This window comes from Nipponia nippon, unplaced genomic scaffold (assembly GCF_047370975.1).
Source record: "Nipponia nippon isolate SJK-2023a ecotype South Korea unplaced genomic scaffold, ASM4737097v1 scaffold_2, whole genome shotgun sequence".
Lineage (NCBI taxonomy): Eukaryota > Metazoa > Chordata > Aves > Pelecaniformes > Threskiornithidae > Nipponia > Nipponia nippon.
In genome coordinates this window covers 85,370,941-85,382,559 of record NW_028262336.1, presented here as the reverse complement: position 1 = coordinate 85,382,559, position 11,619 = coordinate 85,370,941, and the positions used below count along the sequence as shown (strand labels likewise).

Below are 11,619 nucleotides of genomic sequence, written 5' to 3'. Positions count from 1 at the left end.
CCTCGGGCAGATTAATGAGCATCTCAGAAATGCTTGTAATAGCACGTAATAGCAAGTATGTGACTGTGTAACTTGTTCAGTTATACGGAACGGCTACACAAACCTTGGTAGATAATGAGGTGTGTTTATGGCTGAAGCTAATACTGTCAAGAAAACTGAAGTAACTGGTCTGCTGTCCCCACCTGGAAATGTTTGGCGTCTTCCATTCTCGCTGTTTAGAAATTCTCCTTTCAGCCCCACGTTCAGGTTCATGGCTGGTTCTCTAAAGGTGGGAAGGTAACAGACCCCAATTACCATTTCTAGTAATGACACGTTGTATTTGCAAGTATAAATGAAGTTTCGGTCTCTCTGGTTGCCTATTCGCTCACTTACAGCAGAGATTTGAAGCAGCCCTCGCTGTGATCATGTGAAGATGAGGAACAGCCCGCAGATGCCCTTCCATAAAAGCCAAGAGAATGATAGCCGGTAACAGCCTAGCTTCTAACGGGAGACCTCACCACGTCAGGCTGAGGTCGTACAGGTACACCTCTTCCCGTTTTAGCTGACAGACTGCCTGCCTGATGAAGCCTACGGCAGCATTGCAACTGTGAGGTCTTGGTTGTAAACGGTACGGCTTTTAGCACTGGAAGTCTCATCTGTGCTGATTTTCTGGCTGTATGCAAGTAGCTCTGAAGCAGTCATGCAGCAGCTGTGCTCCACCCTGATAAGCCTGGCTTGCATCTGGCTAGGAAAAAAATGCAGAGGGGAAAATAACAGAAGCAGTTGGAAGAGAGTTAACTAACAATAAAATAGACCAGATCCAGCTCTGATGAAAATACATGGGGCTTGCAGGGCACGAGTAGCCCACTCCAATTTAATGAAAATAGAAGCTGTGAAAAATATGGGGAGATTAGTGTGATGAGGCAGTGGCTGAAGGACCTGTTCTAGGCTGCCTGTGACAATCTTATTCCTCAGCAGACTGTGCTGAAAAAGACAGGGAAAGAGAGCTTGTCCTTTAACAGTGCCAAATGAAGTTATTGTTTTTCAGCAATGGATACCATCATTAGGGAAACTTCCCTTTTTTATCCTCTAAATACGTCTACACGGGAAGATTTTCTAGGGGGAGGGAAGTGCTTACACTGTTAGAATACAATGCTGGGGACTGATAAAATAAGTATATATTATCCATCACAAACAAGGCCTTATAGAACAGGAGCTGAAACTCACCTGTTTTTCAAAAGGAAGCCACAGGTAAGACGGTCCTTAAAACAGAGGGCCTCAACTTAAGGCCTCACGGGCACAGAAAAATAAAAAGATAAAACTAGGGACGAGCGACAGCAAGGTAGAGCGTTGCCTGCAACAGGCCGGTTAGTTGATAGTGTTGCTCGTGCTTGAGTAAAAGCTGGGGATGAGTGCTTTAAAGGGTTCCTCAAAACTCACTGTGGCAACCAGGGCGGTGCAAGCAAGAACTGAGTATTTCCGTTGTGTGGGCTGTGGATCAACAGCTGACAGAAAAGTACGTGAGCCTTCTGGAAAGGCATAGAGCAATCTTATTGTGGACTGATCTGATTAGTGGCCTGTGCCGGCATCTGGCTATCATCAGCGGTGGAGATCGGTGAGGGGGGAGATGTGGTGACGTGAATGTCTGACACAGCGCAGGAGCGGAGCGTCCGAGGCGCAACCGTTATGCGTGGGAGCTGAGCTCTCCTCAAGAGCCTGATGCTCCTGCTCGGCCGTGCCGTCTCCCTGGAGTAGTAATCGGGGCTGGTCAGTTGTGCGCGAGAGAAACATTTCCCTGACGCTGCCTGTCCCTCACTCAGCCCGCTTAATAAACTGAATGTGTCATGTCCTTTCCCCACTGTGATCTCAGTTGCCTAAATTAATACTCATATTAATCTAAACTGAAAGAGGAGGCTGGCAAATTCAAAAATAGAATTAATTTGTAACTATGGTGCCACACTCAGAAATTTTCTAAAAAGGATAGTGGGTCAGACACCTCAGATTTGTCTGCTCTCTGTAACTCATTTTTCCAGAATTTAAGACCCACAGGGACCTATGTCAAGAACCCATACATAAAGATATAAAGCACTTCAAATTATGTGCATTCATCTTCCACTGTTGTTAATTTGTCTTTCTTCAGCATCTTTTTTGGGCAAAAGGTTTCTTTTTGTATTTTCTTTTAATGATTCCTCATCAAGCCAGTTTACAATTAGAGAGATTACTTGTCTAAACCAAATGCCCTCTGATTTAAGTTTCTATTACAGACGTCTAATCCATGACCTGGGAACATGCAAGTGCTGAAATCCCTGGTGTAAATGCAGCCGTACCTTTTATGTACTGGTTGACACCTGCATTATGAACACTGGTAATAAGGTTCCTCTTTCTGTACCTACACAGAAAAAAAAACCTCTCCCTTTTTGTAACATCTTATATTGGCTTTAAGATGGTACAGCGTACACTGTACATTGGATTTGGCAGCTCCGGGTTCTGTGCGTCTCCTCGGCTGTGTGCGGTCAGCCGGGGAGAGCAGCTGTGCCCGCCCAGCCTGGCTCGGGCGCTGCTCCTGCTGCTGCCCCCGCCACACGGCAGCTCTGCTCCTGCACGCTGGGGTACAGGACGAGGCTCCTAAAATGGAAAAGCAGTAGCTAGAAAGCAACGGAAGGAGAAAAAGGGTTTGTCTGTGGTGGATTAGGACAGAAATCGGCACTTGAGAGTCCTGGTGCAGAGGAGGGGGGCAGTGACGTGAGGCTTTGAGGGTAGATGAGAAGCAGGGAGGTGGCTGGGTTGTGAAGGAGAAATGTATCTGAACAGTACAATAGGGAGATCCTTAATAAATGCACTGGGCTCTGCTTGCTTCCACCTTCTGTCTTGTGTACACCCTGTTGTACTCTAACCGCTGGTTTAATACCACTGGTATAATCCAAATTTACTGCAGTACCTCCCAACTAATAGGTATATTAGTTCTGATAACCTTACAGCACATTTCTTGTACGATGAGTAGAAGAGTCCTCAGAACACCATTCTGCATCTTTTACTCTACATCTACCATTCTGAAGTGACTCAGGGTGGGTCCAACAGGAGTTCACAGGCTGTAGGTACAGGATCGTCAAGTATTGAGTAAGGAACGTACATTTTCAAATAAAGACACTTAGTCTTGTTCCGGTCCATAGTAGGTTTCCAGGAAGCATCTGGCAACCTTAAAACACAAACTGTCAAACCTCAGGTCACAGCGTCTACCCTTCACCCGCCAGAATGTGCGGAGCGCTGTGCCAGAGGAAAGGCTGATGATCTGTTTATGAAAAAAAAAAACAACAAACCAAACCATGAACCAGGGAACACGGAGCCACAAACACGGAAGAACACTTCAAACTTTGACCTTTCCCTCTTCGTATCTCGACATCCTCTCAAAAAAAAAAAAAAAATCTGCCTTGGTGCTGAAGGTTGTGGTGTCATGGGTCCAAAACATTGCTTCTGCTTCGGACTGCAGAGTAGGCTGTGGTGACTTAACTTTAAAAATGCACATGGTAGTCATCTACATCTGAGCTATTCAGGTGGCTCGTGTTTTATATTGAGATGAAATGACCCACATCCCAGCAGCGCCTGCCCTTCGCCACTGAAGATGGCTAGCTCTGAGGTAAACATCTACAGTATGGGCAGAATTTGGACAGATGAGTCATACTCTGTTTCTGTAAGGAAAGTACAATGTAGGAAGAATCTTGACTCTTCAAGATGCTGAATGAAAACACCACATTGGCTTCCTCCTAACATTCAAATAGAGGGTTTCACGTGATTTGAAATTGCTGGTGATTTTTTTTGTGGAATGAAGGCCTTCATCACTGCAGGTACAGGACCAATCTTTCTCTTGCCTACTTGTTGTTCTTTATGCCCATTGCAACTTAAGTTTTATCTTGTACCTTTCCTCCCCTACTACTCATCTGTAGTAATTTGATTTTGTTTCCTTTTTTTTTTTTTTTAATATATAATTCCTGACTTGGCCAAGCTGACTGCTTAGTACAAGTTATACCCTTTGTTTGCACTAGGATAGCTGCTGGCTGTGATCTTAGTATAGTTGGTTGTTCTAAAGAAAAACGTCAACTCCCCTAAATAATTTTTTTTATTTACACTTGATTCCTACAGGATCTTACCTAAGACTTCTGTCAATTTACTGGATATAATTTATCTTGTTTTCTCTCTCCTTTCCTTTCAGAATAATGAAAACAACCATGAAGTGACAACATTCATCTAAACTCCCTTTCAGTCATAATCAAATCTAGTAAAGCCACCTTTTAGTTGCTTTCTCTTCTTCATACAGCGTGTTTATTTCATGTATTTTCCAAGAACTTACCAAGCGGCCTGTCTCCAAATGTATATCTTTCCAAATAGATACCCACTAGTTAAAATTCCTCACTGTCACAAGTTCAGTTGTTTGGATGACTGTTAGTTCAAAAAAATGATGTAGCATATTTCTTTGCAAGTCTAGCACAAGCCCTACATTTGACAACCTTTGTCTCTATGCCCGCAACCTCTCCCACCCCCCACGTTGCTCCCGTGAATAAGAGAAATTGTACTTCAGAGGTGTGTGTTTTCCCCCGGCTATTCTGAAGTGCAGACAGACATATACCTTACAGATGTCTGAAGTTAGGGGAGATGGATCGCATGGTTCCAGTCCAGTCAAGGTCCCCGACCTACCTGGATGCCGTCTACCAATATCTTAACTGTGAGAGCAGTTGCTGATGTCTTTACTTGGTTTGCCTTTCACTCTAGAGGAGCAGAGGACTTGGGACTCTTATTAAATGAACATGTTGGGATTCATGGCAAAAGGCTATTTGTCCTAAAAGCAGGGGTGATAGTTTACTGAAGAGTCTTAATAACTGATAAAAATAATTTAAAATTAAGTCGTCTTTTGTGTTTTAAAACATTGCTGGAAATTGAAATGGAAATACAATACTTCATACGAATGCTAGTACATTTATCCAGCTTTTCTTTTAAAGATTTTAGCAGTGCTCTTTATGTCCCAAGTATTTCCTTAACCACTAGTTTACCCAATAAACTTTCCTACTTTTGAAAAGAACCTGCTGAAATAATTCTACGAACCACCCCCCCTTCCTCCCTCCCTGTCTTAAAAAACATTTCTGAAAACGGAGGCTTACACATTCATTAGACTTTCACTGTATAAAAATGTACAGTGGCTTTATTGACATGTACATTCCATTATGTTTACAGCTGCAAGATATGAGGCACACTCAGTATTGCACTTCATTAAAATTTCAGGCTCAAACATAACCCAGAAGTTTAAATGAAACTGCTGTTGTAATTGAATAATTCTTATACAGGACAAACATTAATACCTTTATATACAGCGTGATACTCATTACATTTATGCCTTCCTAACACAATTTTTTTTTTTTTTTATAACAGTCTAGGAAATAAACCAGAATATTCCTCTTTCCCATCCCCACTTGTGATGCGTTACAATTGTACAAGATTACAAAAAGTCAGTATACAATAATCAATATTTTTTCTTCTTTCTCCTGAAAGCCAGCCTCATTCATAGTCCACAGACACACAGATCCTTTAATAGCAATTATTTATTTGTAAATGTCCAATATTTCCTAGCCGATGACTGTAATGGCCACATGCAAACACCTCACAAGTTTTGATGTCTCGGTTCAAAAAATGTCAATATCTCACAGCAAGAATTATGTACATGGTATTTGGCATCCTTCTTGCACTGTAAATTGTTCCTTTTACCTGGGTTATGAAATGGTCCCGTCCTCATCCCAGCTGGACTTTATTTTCAGGACACTTGAGGGATGAGGGCACCTGTTTTGCTCTGGTAAAAAAAAAAACAACCCGCTCGTCTAAAAAGTGTGAGCATTTCTGCAAACCCCACAACCCAGAGCAAATTCTTCACCAGTGGGTGGATGGACAACGTGAAGTGGACATTCTGTTCCTTCAAGTTGTTTACCTTTGGGACCTACAGTGAATTTAAGGGTGAGGGGAAAAGAAAAGATTAATGCTTGCAGACTTGATGCAAGTAACCATATATTACACTTCCTCAAAACACATGCTAAGTGAAGGTAATGTGTCTGTAATACGAACTCACAAGGCACGAAAAATGAAGGCTTAAGAAACAGCAGATAGAAAGGTGCTTTCACAGAGTCAAATTGAAGCAAGAAGTCTAGAGGCTTAATAAGCCAAGAGAAAAAATGCCATTCAATTAGATCTGACAAAACATGATCAAGAACTGTTAGCTCCTCAGAACAGTTATGTCAAATGTTGAATTGGTTTGGGGGGGGGGGAATCAAACTGCTGTGTAATTTAAAATAAATCAAATTCAAAGTAAAAAAGGCAAAAAGCTTATAGGGAGAATCACAAAATAAGTTTCATGTCATTAATAGCTGTGCAAGAAATTAGCACAATCTAAAAGCAGACTTGATAAATATGAACAAGAGTTACACTCTGCAGTAAAAAATAATTCTAAGGTTATATCAGGAATGGTCTTTTTTTACTTCTTTCATGTAAATGTATTCATCAAAAATCTCACTTTTTTTCAACAGCAAGATAAATAATGTGATTTACTGAGATCAAATCAATGGCACGTGAAGTTAGAAACTAAGGCATTGGCAACAGTTTGCACATGACAGGTACCTAAGTACAGGTATATCATGTAACAGTAGTGTGTTAATTTTTCCAATATAATTGTAAAACATCATGTCACATCTGGAGTCTGAATTGGTGTAGGTAAATTGAAATGCCTTTCAGTATCACAGTGTCTAATGTTTAAAGGATCAATGTGATGACATTGCCTGTATTATTGCCAGAAAAGCAAAAAATCAAAAGCGTGCGTGGAACAAACCCATTCTATTATTATTCAAGATACTGAATTTAAAATTAGTATGATTGACCTTGCGGTTTTCCTAAAAATCATCAGCAAGAAAAGGTAAGAATATCAATTAGAACTAATTACTAATCTCAGAATTCAGTGTGGTAAACTTGCTTTATAAAAATACTACCTGCAGGACAGTGTGGGAGTTCTTCTTTAGGGATGCTTGTCATTCTTTGGAAATCATCATGGCAAGCATTGCAAAAATGCGTTGTCCCAAAACAGAAAAAAACAGCAACTGAACAGCAGTAGCGGCATTTGTATTCTAAGAAATCTGTACCGTGTTTGGGACACATCTAAACAAAAGAAAACAAACACCAATAAATGAAGCAGGCATGCTGTGACAATCTGAACACCACATTTCTACATTCTGTAGTATCTAGTAATATTATACAATATTATACAATACATATAATTACAAATTACTGTGAATTATTGTACAACTGAGGTACTCGGAGCTTCAGAATGGAATAAAAACACGAATACAAGTTCTTTACTTACCTGAGCCCTTGAAACATCAGAGCATGCACCACAGATAAGCTCTCTTGGATCATAGTCATCTCCTTGTCCAGCCTCAGCATCACAACGAGCTTCGCCACCAAAATATGCCTAAATTTCATATAGGAATGATTGGACATTAAACCAGAGACAACTCTTATTCTAACAAATTCAATTTGTAAGGGGAAAATGATGAATAAGCGTCATTACTGTAGTCTCCACATACTCTGATAACTCTCAACTCTGACTCTAGATACATGTTTTTGAGGTACTAAGACAATAAACAAGGCCAAAACAAGGCCAAAAATTGTGGAAGGTACTCTGGTCTATGCAAGTGACTGTAAGGCTTTTGAATCAGTATTTGGATGCTCTATGAACTGTATGTAAGAAAGACAGGACTGAGGCTGAAGGCAGCAAAGGAACGTTCTACCAGGAGGGCTTTTTACTAGCCAAAAGGAGTATCAGTTTTTATGCTCATGTGGGATCCCTCATAATTAGAATTTTTCTATTTTCTACAAATTCATTCTACTTTTTCATCTTATTCTACCAGGACACACTGGGCACAAAAAAGCACCAAGTGAGACAGCCAACTCTGATGAATTTCCTCATATATTAAAGTGTTTTCACATGGAGTAGTGAGATGAGGCAACCAATAACTTTCTTGCTTCCTTTGTTACCATGTTATTAACTAATTAGACAACGCACAAAATTCTTGCTCTCAGCAATTCTCGCCTTTTTGCAGTGATTGTAGAAGGACAGGGGAAGTGGCCTCAAGACAACTATGAGGAAGGAAGAATTTAAGCAGCCCACCTTCCCCCAAAATCTGCAGACTAAAATGAAAAGGGAGAGTCCTGTGGAGTGTATGTGAGGGAATTAGGTAGTAGTTTGGGATGCACAGGTGCTGGAGGAAGGAAAGAAGTTAGAAATTAGATAGCTGAATGTTGCTGTTCAGACATATGGACACGGTATGAAACGGAATAACGAGATACAAGGGAAGGAAAAAGAGGGCAATAAGAAAAACACTGAAATATTGAGTATTAAATACTGGAAAGGAAGTGTAATGAAAAACAGGGACAGGACTGAAAACTGGAGAAGTAAGATGAAAAAAGGAATTATTTTTGTAAGGGAGGGGAAATAAGGCAGTACGCAAGTTGCTAAAGGATGAGGAGTGAAAATTTAACTGTGGGAGGCAGGAACAAAAGTGAACTGAGTAGCTGTGGTAACGAGCTAGAGGGATTCATTACTGCTCCCCTCTAGCATATGCAAGTTAATCCTTTCTCCTGTTATTTCCAAATTGTGCACTTCCATTTAACTAAAAAATTATTGGGGTTTCCCTTGAAAATTTTGTCATGAAATTGCCTTATTCCATTCATTCCTAAGGGAAAAAGGAAAAAGACGTGATCAAGATGGGCACTAAAATCAGCTTCAAATGAAAGCAGCAATGGGAGGGGGTTCAGTGATTATCCAAAATTTCTCTAACCATAGATAAAGAATGTTTGTCTCTTCTCTGCTGCTGGGGAAACCAGGGGCTGTTTGTATAGGATTTTTATCTTCTGGATAAATTTCATATTCTCTGCCTGAAGAAAACTGTACATATATGACCCGGAGGCCATCAGGCTAGACCACACGTTGCCCCTTTCTACTCCTTTTCCATTCTTCTAACACTTCTGCCCCAAAGTCAGTTTGCTGCAGTTGCAATGAACTTCAACTTGGGTAAAAGTAATATTTAGGTGGAATCTTAGCGAGGAACTCTCCATATCAAAGAGTTAGAATGACACCTATGTTTATACTATTTTAATGTTCACGTGAAGTATGAGTTGGAAGTGGGACAAAGGAATGACTGGTGTTCCAACACAGTATCGTCTGCGCATTCTTTTAAGAAGGGTATCACCTCAACATGCTTTTGGTTTCTGAACTGCTCTGTATATACTTCTGAGCTTTACAAGATAAGACACCATGTACATTTAATTTGCTCCACACTTTTTTTTAATTATGATTTAACAACAATTTCTTTTCCTGCTTTCCTACTCCATACACAATGTATTAAATATGTTCCATTCTTTAAGACATTACTTTTGAAACCATAACATACATTTGATTTGAGAAAATACTAATCGTCATACCTTCTTGCACTTGTAGCAAACGTAATAAGCGTATCTGTTCATAGCATAGCCCGCTGGGTCATTATAAAATCTAACACCTGGTGTTGTGATGGCCTCACTCTTGTGCAACCCTTCATACTCCAATCTCATTAGCGCTTTTCTCCTTACATCTTCATAGAGTTCTTTGATTGGATCAAGCAAATCCTTTAATACTGTATGATTGATTTTGTTCTGAAATAAAAAAAAAATAATTAAAATATCTTGCATCTTTATTACAACAGCTGTGATAATTTGTATTACGGTCAAACACAAATAGCATAACGGATGTCATAAAAACCTAAGTCAGGCAATGGACTTGTCAAAAAATGGCTGATACAGTATATACTTCATTTGCTGCAAAAATAGTAACCAGGAATGCTTTTTATATGACCTTTTGTTATACGAAATCATCAGCCATTACAACAGACTGTAACAACTGCAGAGGGATGGTAAAGGGTACACGAAATATTCACCACAGCACAGGAATATTCTAATTGTATATTTTCTTTAAATTCGGTCCTTTTTGACTTACTGCTCAGCAATAAGAATAATGACTGACAGTCCTCTATGCCAGCTCTTTATCATTTAATGATCACAAGCTATTGCCATGAATTATCAAAATACAGCACAAAGGAAGAAATACAGCATGCAGAATGGCTGACCATTCACAAATTTCATATTATTAGGGTGGGAAGGTGCTCTCCTTCCCAGCAGCTATCATATGCTTTTGCTGACAGCAATTACGATTTTCTAGAGTGCAAGAGGAATTTTTAGTAATTTAAGCTGAACCAAGTACATATATTCTTTAGCTCTGTCTTCATACTGAAAAACAAAGCAGCTTTAAAGGGGGTTAGTAAAATAGAGAAGCAAGTTTCCTGCTTCAGATAATGTGCATTAAGATTACTTTTCCCCTCCCCACTGTTCCCAAATATTGGGAATTTACAAGCTGATGGCGCCAAGAATAAAACGGCATTAAGATAATGTCAGCATTATGCTTTCTTTTTAAGAGGACCCTTACGTCAGGGAACAGCAGCAGAAGGTAAAAAGATGCATCAGTAATACCCTTTCCTTAGTGACATGAGAAACTAAGGAAATAAGTGACATATAACTAATTTATATTGTAACAAGCAATATGTTACTAAAAAAAAAAAAAGAAAAGGAAAAACAAAGACAGTATTAGGTAACTTGTTTGACCTAGGCAGTAAACAGCTCATTTACCTTGCAAATAGGGCAGGACATAAACCCAAAAGTTATCCTTGGCCCAAGCCATCTGTTTTCTAGTACTCGTTGACAGCATTGCAAATGGAAAACATGGCTGCAGTCCAGCTTTAGAAAAGAATACATGTAAGTGAACACTGAAGTTACATTAACCACTGAAATAGTGGTTATTTGCTTTTAAGTGGCCACATATATCGGTAACAAAATTAATTTATTTAAAATCCCAGAAGACCCCTATTTTTTTCTTAACAAACAATGTAAAATGGTCATTAAAATCATAACCTTTCCACTCCAAAACCACCAGTGGATATATGAAATATATATGAAGTATTTCCATTAATTACCTCAGTTGGTATTTTATAAATGAGAAAAACATATATTTTAATAAAGTAGACACAGCAAACTAAATCGATACAATCTGCTTTCTTGAAATAGCAGTAATGCCAGACAGAAAGAAGGCTTTTTAAGTAATGTACATATTGTTACGGTGTCTGTTTTGAAATTTTTAAGAGAATAATTTTAAGGATTTTAAGTATTATAACTTTTTCCACAGTTAACATTAGAACCATAATATTAATCTCTTAAAAAGGGGGAAGAAAATATAAACCTGGATAGCTGGTGCTGCTGAAAGTGCTTCAGTAAAGCAGATCATGCACATGTCATCAGCATCTTGTTTAAGAGTTGTAGCATTCTTATCGCAGCCATGCAAGCACGGCAAACAGTGCTCTTCATTCTTAACGCCTCCACATGGGTGACCACAGGGGTGTGTCTTGCTGCAGGCAATTTTAGCATACTCCTATTAAAAGTAAATAATTAATCTTTTTTTTCCCCTCCACTGAATGGTTTGATACAGTGTCGCTTTTTGAAGGATTGCTGGTTCGTGCAAGAAACCCAGAT

General features: G+C 39.5%; 1 protein-coding gene across 8 annotated transcripts in view; it reads right to left on the bottom strand.

Annotated features, from left to right (window-relative positions):
- Nucleotides 1-5,132: 5,132 nt before the first annotated feature.
- MYCBP2 (MYC binding protein 2) overlaps nt 5,133-11,619 on the bottom strand; it is a 212,991-nt gene continuing 206,504 nt past the window's right edge. For all 8 annotated transcript variants that reach the window (XM_087759490.1, XM_087759491.1, XM_087759489.1 and 5 more), the window contains 6 exons: nt 11,330-11,518; nt 10,723-10,830; nt 9,487-9,696; nt 7,367-7,474; nt 6,996-7,161; nt 5,133-5,956 (listed from right to left, as the gene is read on the bottom strand). In XM_087759490.1, the coding sequence (XP_087615616.1) occupies nt 5,841-5,956; nt 6,996-7,161; nt 7,367-7,474; nt 9,487-9,696; nt 10,723-10,830; nt 11,330-11,518 (897 nt within the window). In that variant the 3' untranslated portion in view covers nt 5,133-5,840. The remainder of the gene's footprint in view (nt 5,957-6,995; nt 7,162-7,366; nt 7,475-9,486; nt 9,697-10,722; nt 10,831-11,329; nt 11,519-11,619) is intronic.